This window comes from Amblyomma mixtum, chromosome 1 (genome assembly GCF_055824585.1).
Source record: "Amblyomma mixtum isolate Tamu chromosome 1, ASM5582458v1, whole genome shotgun sequence".
Lineage (NCBI taxonomy): Eukaryota > Metazoa > Arthropoda > Arachnida > Ixodida > Ixodidae > Amblyomma > Amblyomma mixtum.
The window spans coordinates 27,143,467-27,161,489 of NC_143012.1; the positions used below are offsets into that span (position 1 = coordinate 27,143,467).

The 18,023-nt window shown below is 45.4% G+C and overlaps 1 protein-coding gene across 1 annotated transcript; it reads left to right on the plus strand.

Annotated features, from left to right (window-relative positions):
* The first annotated feature begins 1,038 nt into the window (after positions 1 to 1,038).
* LOC149365832 (beta-galactosidase-like) lies at positions 1,039 to 5,949 on the plus strand. The gene is made up of 2 exons (XM_089569297.1): positions 1,039 to 2,529; positions 5,524 to 5,949. The coding sequence occupies exons 1-2, from the start codon at positions 1,039 to 1,041 to the stop codon at positions 5,947 to 5,949; spliced, it is 1,917 nt and encodes a 638-aa protein (XP_089425423.1).
* The last annotated feature ends 12,074 nt before the right edge of the window (positions 5,950 to 18,023 follow it).

Sequence of the window (18,023 nt, forward strand, 5' to 3'; positions counted from 1 at the left end):
TCTGTTACTACAAAACTACCAAACATTTTTGTTGTATTTCTGACAACGCCAAGTCGTTTTTTTTTGGCTGGCAGATGAAGTCATATGGTTGTAAATAGTTGAGACCAGCCAGGAGTTGGTGTGTATTGGGATGAATGCACCGATGGATCATTTCATTGAAAAAACGGTATAGTCTGGTTGAGAGGTCTATTTTAATTAGCGCGTCACTGCTCCATTGCCTGCCATCCCCTGTCCCACTGACGAAGAGAGCAGCCTTCATTGCCGATTCTTGTGAGAAGGAATTTAGCTTTTTAGCAGCTTTCAGGTCGGCAAATCTATCGAACCTGCGGATGTTAGGCTTCGTTCTAGTCTGTGGCGATTGTGTATATAAATCGGGGTATGTACTCTTTTCGAGCTTCTAGACAATTTAAGACTGGCAGTTCGCTCTAAGACCTTTTTAAATGAACCCGTGTATTACATTCGGTTTCATTGAAGAATGTTCTAGGTGACATGTTCTATGAAAAGCCACCGAATCAGTTGAATTTTTTTATCGCATGCTTTTGGAGACTCTCGAACATTAGGTTATGAGGGTGCGACCGAACTGTATAACGGCATTACATCATTCTCAGCTGTGTTACTGGTGCCCTATTTCTTGCTTCTTGCGTGTCGGTGTCTCGTGTCGCGTCATTGTTGAGATAAAACTTATGTTTCTTCCTTAGATAGTGCAAAATGAAATGAACGATTGATTTATTGAAGGAAGCGTGACACCACACTCCTGTAGCAGCGAAGAAAGAGGTGCGTTTATATTTTTATTTGTTTATTTCTTCGTGTTTTCACAGGAACAGACGTCGCCTTTAGAAACGACTTGTAAGTAAATCGAACCTCGGAGAGTAGCATCGGTCTGAGATGGCAATTTATGTGACTCATTTTGCAAGCCACGGTAAAAATGTGCCTTCTTCGAGGTTTACAGCGTTCCTAACAAGCGCGGCTTTTGTTTGCCTCTCGATATCAATGCCTACGCGTGCGAAAAAATACGCGCCAATTGTAGGCAATCGACGCATGGCAAGCTGGATACTGCGAAATTCAGCCGCGCTGTTGAGCGCGCTCTGTGCGGTGCTGCCTTCTAGCGGCGGCAGACCGTCGCTCATCGTTGACCACGAGAACAAGAGGTTCCTCAGGGATGGCAAGCCTTTCCAGTTCGTGGCCGGTGCGATGCACTATTTCCGGGTGCCCCGCGCCTACTGGAAGGACAGGCTGCACAAGATGCGCATGGCGGGCGTCAACACCGTCGACTTCTACGTTGAATGGAGTAGCCACGAACCCCAGCCTCTCGAGTACAACTTCGAAGACATGTACGACGTGGTAGGATTCCTCAACGAAGTGAAGAACGAGGGCCTTCTCGCCATCCTGAGACCGGGGCCCTACATCTGCGCCGAGAGGGACAACGGTGGCTTCCCTTATTGGCTGCTCAAGGAACACCCCAAGATGATGTACCGCAGCATGGACGTCAACTATCTTAACCTCACGGAGAGGTGGTACGCCAAGCTTCTACCAATGATGGTGCCACACCTCTACCGGAATGGGGGCCCCATCTTTGCCGTCCAGGTGGAGAACGAGTTTGGACACTACAGACACTGCGATGCCAATTACATGGACCACATACTTTCGTCTCTGGAGAGGCACTTGGGACGCGACGTCATCTACTTCCGGAACGACTTCCCAGACGAGTACTACTACACGTGCGACAAGGTGCGCGACATTCTCGTGGCTGGCAACTTCGACTTCAATCAGGACCCAAACAAGATGTTCGAAATTATGGACTGGGCGCAGGTTAAGCCCTGTCCCAGGTTTGTTGCAGAGTACTACACCGGTTGGATGGACCACTGGACTTTTGATCGGCCGAATAAGAGCAGTCTGCAGTTGGTCGATAAGTTCAAGGACCTCCTGAAGATGGGGGCGTCCGTCACTATCTACATGTTTCACGGAGGCACAAGCTTCGGCTTCAAATCGAGCACCAGCATGGACACTCCTGTAGTGACGAGCTACGATTATGGTGCGCCGGTCGCAGAAGACGGCTCTTTGCGACCCATGTACTACAAGTTCAGAGAGGTAATTAAGGAGTTTTTCCCACTTCCGAGTGGCGAGCCTCCGGGTCCTGCAAAGAAGCTCAATCTTGGCCCGGTTAAGCTGAACCATTACAGTAGCCTGAACGACGTCTTTAACCACTTCCGCCAAAAGAACTGGCTCAAACACGAACGGTCCGAGTTCCCGAAGACATTCGAAGAGCTGGGGCAGGACTACGGCTTCGTCCAATACTCAGCGCATGTGAACATTCAGACGACGGGGAAAGCGAAGTTGCTGCTGCACGGGCTTCGTGACCGTGCTCACGTGTTTGTGCAGAACTGGGTGCACATCTTCTACAGCTTTAAGCCTGTCACTGGTGACAACAAGACGGAAGGGGAGATATCCGTGAACAAAGGCGACAAGCTGGTGATCTTGGTGGAGAACATGGGAAGGGATCAAGTTGGCAACCGAAATCATGATATTAAGGTGCGTGTGCAAAGTGCTATTCTTGCCAGGTTAACCGTGTTACCTCGTGCGTGGCGTTGCATCTACACCTCGAGGTGAAAGCACGCTTAATGATGTCAAGGACAGCGCTATAGAATTTGCACGAAAGTTGAGGAATACTGACATCAACCATTATGTATTACCAGCCTAATCAATGGGTCACGCCTGAAAAATGGACCGAGTGGGTCACGAAACGTTGGGATGCTAATAAATATTAGCTGGTGTCAGTTCTCCTCAACTTTTATTTCAAACACAGCTACACAGACTTCTGCCAAAAACGTTCTCGTTCAAAGCATTAGCCATTATGTAAGGGGCCCGTACACTGAAGGCTTCTGCTAGACGTTTTCCTGTGTTCTGTTGTGTTGCTACTATGGTAGCAACAACAGTAGTATACTACCAGTAATACTGTTGCTTCTGCTTCTACTATTGCTGCTATTAGCTTTACTGCCTCAGGAGCTTTGAAATATATGCCTCTACTACTCGCAACTTTACAAGAGAAGCTAGTATGAGGACTTTCCTCTGTTATTCTTTTCTTCCAAATTTTACTGATACTAACACTACTTCTGCTTCCAGCAAATAATTCTCCAGAAGAGCTTGGAAAAGGTCGTGTACTACTGCAGCTATTATTCGTAACTCTAGAGGGGATTCTGAACATTGTAGCGCTGGCAGACGAGGGACGAAGGAAGGACGAGATACACAGGGCGCTGAAGTGAGGCTGAAGTTTGCTCATCTCCTAGTTTTTGTCCATCTCTTCTGCAATTTTACTTACCATTACTACCACTACTACTAATACTACTACTAAATCTATAAAAGAGTGCCTTAGAAGTTTGAAGAATTTTGTGCGCAGCTCCCACTGTCACAAGCAGCTTTACAAGAGAGGTTGGATAGAGGTTATCTCATTTATTATTTCTTTTTTCAGTTCTTTGCTTAATACAGTTGCTGTTATCACTGCTACTCCTCCTCCTACTGCTACTGCTACCACAACTACTATTGCATTGTGCGCACTAATTACGCTAAAAGGGAGTAAAAATGGAGTAACAGGTCTTCTAGAGCACTCCCTTTAAGGGGCAGAGTAAGTTGCACAAGCCCTGGGGCCCTGGGGCAGATTTACATCACTACATATCGGAATGCTTGCTGTTGGCAACAGAAGCGGATTCGCTCTTAAAAACATGCGAAGTTCTTGAAGTTACCAAGATTTTAACCCAAGTTTCAGTCTCCTTTAACTAATAACCTCAAGACCTTTGTCGCCGCGGTTAAAAGACTATTTCCACCGTTAACTGCGTCAATTCACTATAATCTGAGGTGGGAATATGCCTCCGTGGCCAACATTATAGCATTCTGTATGTTTAGTGATCTAAATCTACCACGCAACTTTGGCAGCCTACCTGGCCTTATTAGGGAGTGGGCTACAGGACCATTTACTCCCTTCCTGCTGCTTTATAGGGTAATTCATGTTTACAGTGTGGTTCTAGAAGTTAACTTCTTCTGCTACAAGGCAATGTTATTTAAAGGGAGGGTGAAATGGTTTTTTGACAATTCGAGGTTATTCGAGAATTCGAATCTATGAAGCTTCTTGGTAATGCGTGCAAAGTAGTTTTGCGCTAGTATTTAAAATGGCGACGCAATCCCCGATTAAAACCACGACGATTTTCAGGCTTCTCCTCACTGCGTTAGAGAAGTGCGGGAAACTCGTGGTGACGTCATAACTATCTACATTTTAGATGTCCACTGCCTTCGTCTACATGCTGCCATGCGTCTTCCGATGCCGCCAAACAATGCTTCATGAGCTTCACCTTCGACGGCATTCTTTTTCATCCTTGAAACAACCGCTTCTTCGCTGGAAACAGCGCGGCCGCACGTGACGTCATCACTGGGGCCTCTGCCTGTCGCTGTGCACTACAGAGAAGCCTGAACACCAATGTCGCTTTAATCGGCGATTACATCACCATTTCAAATCGTAACGCAAAAAGATTTGGCTTGCTTTACCTGCAAGTTTCAAGCATACGGCTCGGCTAAAATCATCGAATTCTAAAAACTCTTCAGTTGCCCTTTAAGTTGGAAAACTTTATGTAATGCTGTTTTTATGACTCGGAACTTTATCACATATTTATCATTCGATTCTTACTAATATCCCTACTGCTGCTACTAGTACTACTATCACTACTATAAAATTAATTAAATATAGTTTTGCGTTGAGTGGTTCTCATTAAATTGCTGCTTTTTCCTTTCTCAGGCATCCAGCTAATGCTTTAGCTAAGGAGGTCGATATCTGAAATCTACACCATGTTTTCTGAATATATTCTGTCAATATGAACGGTGTTTATACTTACCCGAAGGAAATTTCAAATGGCCGCGGTGATAATAAAAATTTCTTGGGGTTCGCAGCACGCTCCGCAAGCTGTATCTATCAATGCGAACGCATTATATGCGTCATGCGAAAGAAAACCCGTCACCGGAAATTGTCCGCAAAACCTGTCCGCAAAATCTGTCCGCAGGAAGTGGCACCTCTCACGTGACGTCAGTAGAAAAAAGCAATAGGGCGGCTAGCGCCCAGGCACTCTGCGTGCCAGGTGGGAACGCAATGCATATGTTACAAAGGATTGTTGGTTCAAGTGTGTTAGATTGGCGCGAAGGGAACGCATTGTGGTGTGTATGATGGCAAAGTGTGTTGGTGATGTGTGCTGACGGTAAGCAATGATGACTCGCCAAAAAAAGCTACTGACGCCATCCAAGGGTCACGTGAGAAGTGTCACAGGATGAATTTGCAAAAAAAAAAGTTCCTGACGTTCAAACGCTAATGCTTTCGCATTTTTTCAGTGCAGTAGACTGCAATGCTCTCTAAGGTTTCCTCCAGTAGATTTATAAACTTTCGTAAGGAGTACTGTGTACTGTACTGAGTAGTATTTGCATTTCTTTTCGGAATTTCTATTGTCAACAGCCTTTATCTGCTCCTTTCCCGCACATTTTTGTCTTTAGGGTGTGAAGAGAGTCACGCTGAACGATGAGCAGATAACGGACTGGACTATGGACGTTGTCCCTTTGACGAGGAACCAGGATGTCACCGAACTCCTGCGCGTCGTCCAGAAGGAGGGCGACGGGAAGCTTCCCGGCTTTTTCGCGGGCAGCTTCAAGCTTTCTGACAAGCAGGAACCCCTGGACACCTTTTTGGACCCCTCGGGATGGGGCAGGGGCGTGGCCTACATAAACGGATTCAACCTCGGTCGTTACTGGCCCATGGCAGGACCGCAAGTGAGGCTCTACCTGCCCGGTCCGTTCTTGAAGAAGCACCCCGAAGAAAACAGGCTGATGCTGTTCGAGGTGGACCGTGTGCCTGACAACCGCACTGTGCAGCTTGTCGACCAGCCGCTCCTTGACACACCCGGAAAGATGCCCAAACCTTGAGTCCATTGCCCTGGGAATTAAGGGCATACATTCTAAATAGGAAGGAGTAAAAAGGGAGTAAAGCTGTTCTCTAGCAGGCACCCTTTAATAAAGGGTGTTCGCTAGAGGACGACTTACTTCCTTATGGAAGTAAAAATGGAGTAAAGGTGTCCTCTAGCGCACACTTCCCTTATAGAAATGGTCTATATACAGTCTGTAAACTTCTTATAGACCCTATTGTCTTCCTATAGGTATTTCTTTTCGTCTATTCATGATTTATAGACTGTCTATAGACAAAAGTAAACTAAAAGTGTATGGCCATAAATGTATAGCTTGTGTATAGACTGTCTATAGCATTTGTTTTGCCTATGGACTGTTCTCTAGGGTTTCTCTATAGAGAGCCTATAGACTTTACAGACAGAAGTCTATAGAGTGTCTATAGACTCCCTAAAAAATTTTGTAAGTGAACCTTGAAAAAAGGGAATGTGCTACGGGACATCTTTACTCACTTTTTACTCCCATATAGATATATTCGTGTTCGGAGTGTAGAAGGAAATCGGAATAAGATAGCTTTGTACCGGGGCTGTGGACATGATTTGAAGTTCCATTAAGCTGCATGACAATCGGGTACTTAGAGCCAATGGTAGTCGCCTCCAGCTTTAATAAACTCTTATCCGTGAGCTCCGCCGTGACGCGAATGTCTAAGCGAAATTTCGAAGCTTTGTGTCCAAATGATACTTCGTCCCACAAATTCCCTTCTTAACGTGAGGCAAATAATCAAAACATCAAATCTTTCTAGGGAAGACACACATACGGCCAGGGTACATTAGAAGCTCGTGTTGGAGGAGGTAGTATAAGAGAATAATGAATCACTGATCGCACTGACGGACAGGAATTAGGGACACGCTTTATTGAGCTCTTGATGCTATGTTCAAGAATGTTTGAATTTTGCGAAGCCTATGCAGTCGTACTTCGGCTGGGGTCTCTCGTTTAATTACACCACAAGGTGGTGCAACGATTGCGTTACTCAATTAGTACATTCCCGTTCTGTACATGTTCAGCCGATTTGAAATTTTCAGGGAACGCGATCTTGACGTAATAAACAACTAATCTTCTGGCGTGCAGGGCGTTTTGTCTGAGATTTAATGGTGTACTGTATACAATTAAAAATTTTTACGAATATCGTATTCCATAAACTTTTGATGCAGGAGAGGGGGGGGGGGGGTAACCGGCTGCTTGTAAGTCTGTGCTGCTCATGCTACGAAAGGGAGGGGGAGGCGGCGTGCGATTAGTGGATTTAAAGACGTAAACGACTGATAGTTCCTAGGGGCAGTTGGGCAAAGATTGGGTTGATATAATAATGCAAATGACACCAGACGTAACATTCAGGCGACAGTTGACCTATTATAGCCGTTTAAAATTATCTAACACGCTGTGTGTTGTTTTTGCCTGCTTCAACTCGAAGATATATCCAAAGTATAAAGACAATAATACCCTTTTATATGTCACGTGGACACCTAACTGTCGCGTCTGATTTTATATCGCTACAAGCGATCTTGCAACTACTTTATTAGTGCGCTGATCTCATCCGTCACTTATAACTAATAGATTTATTTGTCTGTATTTTAATTTTGTTTCTGCTATTTTTGGGAAAGCTTAAAACCTGTAAGTCTTGTCCTTCGGGTTCCTTGGACATCGCTACCGTTCTGATCTGACGCACTTCTAAAAAATATACCAGCACCAAATGGAAAAGTCATGCTTTTAATCAGTTACTGTCTCGGCGACTGTTCTAGAATATTTTTTTATGGATACTAAATAAAAATATATTATCGATCCATGCAGTGGTTCCTGACCTAAGACGGACGCATCAGGGGAGAAAACGGCCGAGGTTTGATTTGAGAGTTTCAGGGATAACTGTTATCCCAGCTTGACAGAGCCCAGTCGCGCGCACCAAGCAACAGCTGATTTATGATTGGAATCACCATTTAGCTGCATATAAATATTACTTCTTGGTAGAATGATGCACCTACTTCATTTAAATTCGTTCCATGTGAGACGTAAAGCAATTCCTGCATCTGCACAGGTTCCTCAACGTTCATGGTCGTGAGACCAAATCTGAACGTTCTGAAATTTTGAAGAATAAACTTCGGGGCATCCACTTCTCTCGAAATCACTCAGGTGTTAGCTCTTATCAGTAAATTGTGTTGCACTGTTTACATGGGCAAGAGATAAATTAGGTTCCGTCGTACATTCCGTCCTCCTCTGCAGCTACATGTGTACAGTTAGATATGGGCGCTTCCAATAAAAAAATGTATGCAAACAACACAATTACAAATCACATTTTCTTAAATATAGGCTCTTTTTAATCATATAGGTCAGTTAAACATATAGGTCAATCATATAGGTTAATCATATAGGCCAGTACACAGTTCTTTTCTTTTAACGTCCGTGCTAAGCCTAACGCTAACACACTAAAACAGTTTGCGTTCAATAAACTTGTCCTCTTGATTTCCCTTTGAAGCCCACCAGTTTTTCAGAGTGCCTCGTATACATATACTTCTCCGAAAACGGAACGTGCATCTCATATTCTCTACGTCTGAACGAAATTGCAAGGAAGAAAAACAAAATAGAAAAAAAGCTACCGACAGCGGTATTCGTTGCCGACGTCGGCATTTTCTGCGACTCGACCCGTCCAACAGACTGTTTCCGAGTGGCGCCCTCGCTCGGCGCAATCGACGACAGCCAAGCAAAACGCGCCCAAAGAGGCACACACGCAAACAGGACACGTCTGGGGTTGCTGCGTTCGCACGCGCGCACATTTCGTATTACCGTCCCGGGGCGAATCCGAAACGACGACAACGACGTCGATGGCTTCGTCGTTCGTCCCGCCGCTCGTCTCGGATTACTTCCCCCCCTCCGATAACATGCAAATTTCTGGCGCGGAGGCCCCCAAAAGCAGCGGACGCTGCAGTTGGCTCGTGTAACACGAGCATGCCCTCCTCCGCCGGAGGCCCCAACTCGCGTTCCTCCCTTTAACCCTATGCCGTTTGCAAGGTGAAACCGCATCCCACGGCTGTTGGCGCAAGCGCGTGTCCCGGGAATCTGCGTCGGGCGATGCTTAATTCCGTGCAGGACTCCAGGCTACGAGGAAGTAGCTAGGCTTGCCTGATGTTATTGCGAGTAGTGATGTAGTCCTGTTCAGAAACTCTGCAGACCAGTGCCTCGTTTTGACTCCTGTGTGAACGTCAAAACTCGGAAATAGAAGTCTATTTTGCTAAACGTATAGCTGCACGGGTGTTCGACCCGTGCTGAATGTAAACGACGCACTGGCGCTGTGAAAGAGGATTTCCTGTGGCGCCATCTATTAGACTTGGCGAAAAACTCGTTTTTTTTTTTGCAGGTTCAACTGCACTGAACGTGCAAAACGATGGACTATTCGATCTCGTTGGCTCAGCTTCTCGATGACGAATCTTCGATGTGTAGCTGTGTTCAGAGTTCAAGTCTGGGGAAGGAAGAAATAATGCAAATAAAAATGCAATTCCCAAATGAGCGTAGACACGGTGGCGCAGTGGTCGCTCCTTCCTCGCCGCGCAGGCTACATACTGCGCAGCTAACACTCTACTGAAAGCTTGGAATTTATATGCAAGGAACTGTCGCACTCGCGCAGACGCTGGTTCCCGATGATTCGCCTGTGGACTCGTGTCCCGTTTCGAGCAGCGACGACTCTTCCATGCATGTTGGCGGCGTCGGTATTGGAATTTAAGTCGCGAAGCAGTCAGCAGCTCGGTGCGATTTGCAACTGTTTATCGTGCGGGGTCGGGTTGCGTCTTTCAAAAGTGCGGCCCGGGCGCCTGCGCGCCGGAGTGGAGCTTAAGTCTTTCGAAAGAAGAGAGAAGTCTCTTCTTTGGTTGGAGTCTTCTTGCTTATGTTTCTGGTGGCGGTCCCGGAACGCAAAATAACGAAAGTAGGCGAAGTAAGTCTGAGACGGTGAAGGTGACACGGTGGCTCACTCACCGTATTGAAATGGAATTGCGCACGACTGCTACGGCTTTATACCGCTGAGGTTCAAGAGGTCACCTCTGCAAGTTTCGCCACCCCGAAGGCTATTTTGAACTTGGTAACGGTTGCAAAACAAAACATTGAGCTCTGTTTCGGCATGATACTGGCTCCTCGGCCTGCTCTATTTTTTTTTGGTTTTGTTCGTGTTCTTGACTGAGCTTCGCGACCTTGAAAATGGCCAAGCAAATAGTAGACTACGCATTCCAAGCTAAAATAGTAAGGACGAAACATCATTGCGCTGTTTTCCTTTTCATCGTGGTGTTGGCACTTCGAAATTTCTTCCAGACTCTACAGAACATGGATCATCTCGGCATTACCATATGTCCCTCCTTGTTGTCGACCGAATTAACTACAATGAAGGTCATTGCAGCACTGCTTTTTTACACATATTACAGTGTGTTCGCGCTGAGTTCTTTAGTGAAGGCAGTGTTTTCAACCGCACTCTACACTCTAAACAGAAAGGAATAAAAAGGGAGTAGACTGTCCTCCAGCGCAGTGTGTTAGAGTAGAGTTTACTCTCTTTTTACGCCAGTATAGGTGTATTTATGTTTAGAGTTTACCGGGAAAAGCGGCCCGCTCCACGCTCGGCCATTTATGTTGCCGGAGGTAACAAGCAATGCGGCTGCGCCGGTCCTGTTTAAATTTCGCGACACAAGTTTTAACGCTCTGGCTTGTGCGCACGTTGTTTTTGCTCGCTGGTGCATTAGTTTTTCTAGCACTTTTCCTTTTTGCAACAATATTTCTTTTATTTCTGTACCCTGCCTGTTGACCCTGCTCTCTCGTTGAGAATGTTATATAGAAAAATAATAAACCAACTATATACACACTTCTGCCAACCGAACCTTTGTCGCTGTAAGGGGAAAAAAGGAGTTTGTTTCCCTCCGAATCCCACCGCCAGCTTGTTTCGGACTTCTCTGGGGGCCCCTCCAATTACAGGGTATACAATGCCCGGAGTCACTGAGCATTTCGCGGATCTGGTGTCTCTTCCCTTCAGAGAAGACGTCCATACCTCACCTCACGGGCTTGGAGTACTTTAATTTTCGTCTTGCTCTTTTTAGGTTCTTAAGGGAAGTGCTTTACGCCGACTATGTTTCGTTTTCTTTTGACTCTCAGCGACCCTTTCCTTAGCTTTCTTGCTTCCTGGGGTAGAGAATCGACCCTTTGTTCCGTACAAAAGCATCGGCTTTCTCTCCAGGAGACAGGAAGGAGTCTCCGATCCCGAAGGGGTCTTGGATAAGTGATCTGAGATATCTGCGCCCAGCGGAAACCCGAGGCCACGGTACTGAATGATTGCAGAGTACGAAAGTTTTCCGCACGCAGCTTTCGAACGGCGTTATAGATGGATGTTTGCGGAGAAGACACGTAGATCAAAAGCAGAATCACAAAGGGCGGAAAAAATAATGTGGTAAGTAGGAGAAAGAGAACAGGAAGTACGTAAGTCCGAAAGAAGCAGCGTACTTTTGTCCGGCCTGCGGAAGGCACCACACAACAGCTCTAATCAGTGAAAAGCTGCGCTTGAAGGAAGCGCTACAAACTAAACAACGGTTCAGGTCTCTTCTCACCTGCCCTAAAGAATTTCAGGATATCCGCATTTTACTTACGCGTCAGGTGGGATGAAAAGCCGAAACCAAAGGACGCAGTTAAGAAATTGAGATTGTTACTCTAGGGAACTTAAAAGCTCATCCCTGTTTCGGTTAGAGATTTGAAAAAAGCTGCTGTCTTGTTCCGGAAGTCACTCTTTTTATGTGCATTACACTTTTCATTGAATTCGAGGCTCGGCGGTGCAGATTTCATGCTGGTGTGTCAGTTTTGTCAAGACTGAACTCGTTAAACGCTTACATTTTTGCAATTTGCCAGCATGTGTTTATGTTTTGCCCATTTTTCCAGCTGCGTAGTCTGAGATATGCATAATATTTAATACGCTGGAGGCTTGAAAGTTACAAAATAAATAAATCAATAAATGTTCTGTGCGTGACCCGATTGGCTGCAGGCACTGTGTTCCCAGTACTTGGATTAGGAAAAAGGCATTGCACATCGCGAGCGATCAGGAGAAAAAGGAGCGTTTCTGTTGTGTTGTGTTGTGTTGTGTTGGGTTTAGTGGCGCATAAGCATCTAAGGCTATCATGCGCCAAGCTCAAGGTGTAGGAAAATCGTTTTCTGATGAATTGTACTAAAAAGCCAAAAAAAAAATTGGTGGTGTAAAGAGCCTAATTATTTAGTTGCTGCTACACTGTAATGCGGGGCGAAAAAATTTGGAAATGTTAGTATTAAAGCACTTAAAGAAGGTCGAGTAACCGCAGTGGCAGTCCTTGGCTGGGCAAGGATCCCGAGGCTACCATATAGTAAAACCTCAGCGTTCTTCTCAGGAATGAAAAAGGAACATTCAGTGAGAGTTTTCCAATTGCATGGAAGGGTGCCGTGCTTACAGGCGCTGACGCAAGCGTCCTCTTGACACGCTCTTGCAGCGTAATAGAAAGGCGGGGGACCCCTACATGGAGAAAATGGTAGCACCAACCGTGCCGCACCGGTGTCCGCGGCGAGCCCAGAAGCACTGCGTCCCGCTACCCTGCCATCTATATGGTTTCCATCCTCTATCTAGAAATGGGATGCAAATGAGCCGTGAAACGGAAACGACTTCCGAAGCTGGGAGATTGAAAAAAAAAATGACAAAAAGGTAAGGGGGAGCAAAGGTGAAAGAGGTGGGGAACCTCGGCAATCGGTGAACGGTAAGCCATGTTGGAATGTGAACACGCAGGCGTATTGAAGGTGTCGTCTTTCTGTGCATAAGGTTCGGGTTGTCGTCAGTCTTCATTTTTGGTCTAGCTGGTCTGGGAACTGGATTCACAGCATCTGTTTTCTTTATTACTGTTGCATGGTTGGTAAGAAAGTATGCATGCAATAAAGTGTGGTTTGACGGCGTCTGAAGGTGAGAAAAATTATAGCTGAAGCAACAAGGTTCAAATGTAGATGGCTCGAATCAGAAGGCAGAGAGAAACAGAGAAAGGGGTGGGGGGGGGGGGGGGGGGGGCGTCGATCAAAATGAATGAATTCGAAGTCAAATATCCCGATTACTATCGATGACAGACCGGGATATCCGGGATTTCGCTGCATCGTATGAACCTTTCTCCTTTGTCAAGGACTGGGGCGGATAAGCGACTGAAGATGTCGCCTTGTTTGACTCCGCAAAAATTCTTAGCTAGCTTTCTGTTCTTAGGAACGACCATTCCAGAAGGATACAGCTCTCCAATTTTTTTAGTAATAATACGGGAGCATCGAACAGATGGTCATTCAACGTCCCATCAAGGAGCGTATTGGAGAAACGGGTGACAGTATGCGCATGCGCGCAGAGAGCTTACCAGTTGCAGCGTCGTCTGCTTCGCTCTTCTGCAGACGGCACACAACCCCCGCTGCTCGTCTGCTGGAGACGCGTGATATAGTTAGGCTTTTAGCTATGAGGCGCACCATAAAAGAGGGCCCCATGTTAATTACAACTGCCCGTCGCTGTTCAACGCTCACTGAAATCTAAGTGCTTGTGCGCTTTGCTATTCCACCAGCGTTGAATGCAGGCGACTAGGAAAGGGTGTAACCCCTGATTCGTGCTCAGTTGCTATGACACCATAGCCTCTGAGCCAGTGCGGCTGGTGAAACAGCCTTCATTCATCCATACAGTCGTTCATTGCGAAGCTATCCCAAACAGTTCTTTTCAAGCAACCCTTGATTTGGTTGCAGTAAGGTTCGCTAAATTAGCTACGGGTAACTAGAACAGCAGATTTCGTTTGCTTACTTTCGAAGGTGATATTCGGAGGTGTACTTTGCCGGGGCACTGACACTAGGTTAGATGTAGAGTGTTTAATGCGGTGACACTACAAGCCTCATCAGGAACAAAAAAATGCGTAGTTGGTCACAAAGTTCGCTCATTGGCTGGAGCGAAATAACGTCACAAGACCAAATAACTCCAATTGGCTTGAAGGAAGTGACGTCACCAGATCGGTATTGACCTCACTTCCAGCAAAGCCATCAACAGCTTCTAATCCTATCGCATTGCCAACTCATAAAGCAATTAAGTGTCCCTGTGAATTTTGTTTTCAGAGCGCTGTCCTGCGCCTTCCTTTTTTTCTCGTAGTATTTTGTTGTCGCGGTTCTTTTCTGTCACCCTGCTGTTTTGTCGCTGTGTAGTTGTTTTTTTCGGCCTGTTGTCCCGGTGCGTGATATTCCTTTGTGTATTGTTTCGTCGCAGTGCTGCTTTGTCACTGTGCTGTTTTGTCGCGTCCTGTTTTGTCATTTTTCGTTAGCCGTTTGATCTTGCGCTCAGGCGCAGACCCGGAAAGCCTCGTGGGCAGCACTCGTTTAACGTCGGGCCTCTCGCAGAGACGACCCATTGGAAACAAGCCTAAGTTTATTGCACGTAGTCCGCCGAGTCGAGCCCGGACCAGCTGAGCTCAGGTAGCGTCGAGTAGTAGCCCGCCGCATCTGGGTAGCCGGGCACGTAGGCAGTGGCTGTGTCAGGTCCCAGGAAGGCAGGACCGGCCAAGGGCGACGCCCACGGTAGTGCAGCATACGGCAGGCTGCGACGCATTACCGCGAGCGTCGTCAGTGAACATTTTCCATTACCACACGATGCGACGGGACTTCAACTACTGCCTTAGTAGAGAGTCATAGCATAGCGCGATCCGTCATCCACCACCGTGATCCTCGTCCGCGAGTCGCCACTGCGCGTGCGTAGAACGCTATCCAGGCGCCAGATGGCGCCACATTCCCGTCAGCTGCGTCCGCGCCTACCGCGTCGGGACCAATCAGCGCGTACGCAGTGGTGCTCCGCGGAAGCGGATCACGGTAGTGGATCATGCATCAGGCTGTGCTATAACTCTCTGCTGACATGGATATCAATCTGATGGCTAGTGTTATTTCCTGTTAATTCGACAGTATTAAAAACCTCATTGAAAAAAAAAAACACGTGCCGCTGTCATAAAATTCGCACATTGGCTGCAGTTAGGTGTCGTCAACATGCTGGGTAATTCCCATCGGCTGGAAGGAAATGACGTCACCGGATCGGAAGTGACGTGCATTCCTGTAACGGTATCAAAATCTTATAATGCTATCGCATTGCAACAAACAAAATAATTAAGTGTCTCTGTGATATACTTTTTGTCGCAAGGAAGGCGGTATCGGTTGGCTGTTCCACTAGCATTGCGGGCACTGAGCACATGATAATTTACATAGAGGCTGGTTGTTTGCAGAAACGACAGTAGTACACCGTGGTGACACTTTTGGCTGGGTACATTCTTCAAGCCTGTGGAACAGGTGAGCGGTTTAGGTGATGTCGACAGAGGAAGAGTCAGACATCACCACTACCCTCCTCTGTCGACGCCACGTAAGCGCTCATCTGTTTAAGGTGGGGTGAGACTTTGAAATCGAGTTTCAAAATTTGGCTGTATAGCAGTAGCAATAAAGGCTATGGTCATAAAATTTGAGAGGAATATTAAAGATAGACGCAGCTTGCAGTAGAGTCAAAAATTAGTTTTAAATTTTGAAGCAATTTTTTATTTTTGTTTTTTTTTTTTGTTTTTTATACGTTTGTACATTTTGTTTAAGATCTACTACCCCCAGAGTGTTCCAATTTTGCACAAAGGTAGAAACAAATGCTTCACAGACGTGGAACTAGAATTATGTTCCTACAAAGAAAACTAGATTTTTTACATTTTTTTGCTTTTGCCGATGCATGAATGTTGCCACTTATGACCGTTCTTTTTATGCTAGAAAAAACAAAAATGCACCTAGGCTATTGATCCTAGTTCCAGTTATGTAGCTGCCAATAATTAACACCTCAGAGAAATTTTGTTTGCTTGTGCCCTATTGTTCTCGAGAAAAAGGTACACAAACATCCAGAAATGTTGTTTTGAGAAAAACGCCGGTAAAGTCTGAAAACATTTTTATTCTTCAAAAATTCCCTGGGCTGTAGTCTTTTGAAGTGGCCGCTTCGCCATACCCTTTCTCTTTGTTTCTTCGGTCCTTTCCTTCCTGTTTCGCTTCAGATCTCAGCTTGAAATCATTTTGTTTACCCTCCGTCTGTCTATAGACGCTAGCGTTGACACACAAACAGGCCCAGGGGTGGCCCCCGAATGTTTCAGCACCCTTACTCGTGCTATATTTCCATCATTAAAGCATGTAATTACATCATCGACCGCTGTCTCAACTGTTTTGAGACTGCCAAAGATGGTTTCAGGACACCTCACCCAGAATAATTGTTAGTACATCGACAGCACAAGGGGACAGCGTCAAAGATTAGCGCGCAGCCATAAACAAAAGAGCAACAAAAGGAGCCCTAGCGGCTTACAAATGAACTACTCACAAGAATAAATTCAAAATCAAACCGAAACCTTCAGAGCATTGACTTTCTGCATGTATCGGAAACGAAGAGACTGCGCGAGATCACAGTGGAGATTACTGGTCGAGATACACCCACTTTTCCCGTGAACGTGTCGAAGAAAAAGGAAAAAAAAGTATTTTTGAAACAGCGAATAACCAAGCGTAACATATTTTCTGAAAGATAAAGAAATTCTCTATCAGATGATTGAAAAATCTCAAAACTGAATTTTTTGACCAAACAAAGTCTCACCCCACCTTAAAATGTTATATGAATGAACATATACGAGGAGTCAGTAAACGTGACGATAAACAGTTGCAAATAAGTTCGATGCCCGATTCGTCACTTCTTTCTTCGTACAACGTTTCTCAGATAAGCTGTAGTCGTTACAGTATGAGGTGCAACTGGCCGCGATCATCGGTAATACTGTGAGTTCGCTTTGGGATCGATCGAAACAATGCTGGGCTTGAGTAAAGGTTTGCTGCAGAAATCTTGCGGTGTATTGGCAGTAGTGAAAAGTATTATTGGTAAGAGTCGTCCTTGATTTTGCATGTTCTGAGCGCATTTTACATTAAAGTCTGCTCTCGAACTGAGGCCTCACCCTTGCTAGGCGGTTCCGACTTGCTGGTTTATAAAGTGGAAACCTAGCTCACTTTTATATCTCTGCGCCGAAATGTCTCGTGTCTGTGCCTCTTTTGCAAAGTTATTCATCTTGAACGCTGTCTTTTCTCGAGAATAGGACCTCTAATGCTATGAAACTAGAAGCACTGTAACCGCCTCTCAGTACCCGTCGCCTTCATGAATACAGTCAGTGCATTCGAAGAGGCCATCGCTAATGTTTTACAAGTATTGCACAATTGTTGATTGTATATTTTGATTAATTTTTTTTTTTCAAAGTTTCAAAGTTTATTTCCCATCTAACACTACAGATGGAAGAATCGTAGAAAAAAGTTGCCCTTGGGCAGCTTGACGAGTCTACAATGCTAATTATTGAGAGGGAGGCAACACAAGAGTTTATACAATTTTAAACAAGCACTTCAAGGAAGCACCCGAGAATACACGAAACAGCAATATGTATACATAATGAATCTTAAACCATGTTATTCGAAAACAAATTATGTAGTTCACGACGTGAAAAAGAAAACAAATCGAGGTTAATGCGGGTATACCTATTTAGAAGAGATGGAAGTGTGTACTGACGGCAATCCCTACCAAGATTTAGTCGCGGTGTTGGCGCTGTCCATTCTTCGCCACGTCTTGTTGGATAGACTGATTCTTTTTTTCCTTAGTTCTGCTAAATTTTTAAGATTTGTTACATTTTTCCTGATTTCTGTTTTAAAATTGCATATGATGTCAGGAAATTTTTGTCATGTTTCTTTTTAAGTATTCCTCTTCTTACTTTAATGTATTCGTCTGGGTTATCTCTATTTAAAGTATAGGCGTAACTATCTTTTTTTGAGAAACGTCGAAGCAGTCGGTGCATAAAAACTGGCCAGCATTGTCATACACATCTTCGATGCACAAATAAAAAAAAATGGAAGGGACACTGAAGCTCCGCCTTAAGGATATGACGCGACAGCGTAATGGTTTAATTTTCATATATCCAAAGTTGATCGTACCCTACATTCATAGGTCACTGGTAGCCCTCACACCACACCTGGCGCAGTGGTGC

What these genes read in the sequence shown, in the direction of transcription:
- LOC149365832 (XM_089569297.1), top strand. Translation starts at nt 1,039, where the DNA reads ATGGCAAGCTGGATACTGCGAAATTCAGCCGCGCTGTTGAGCGCGCTC. An exon ending in ACCGAAATCATGATATTAAG is followed by an intron (nt 2,530 to 5,523) that starts GTGCGTGTGCAA and finishes TTTTGTCTTTAG; the next exon opens with GGTGTGAAGAGAGTCACGCT.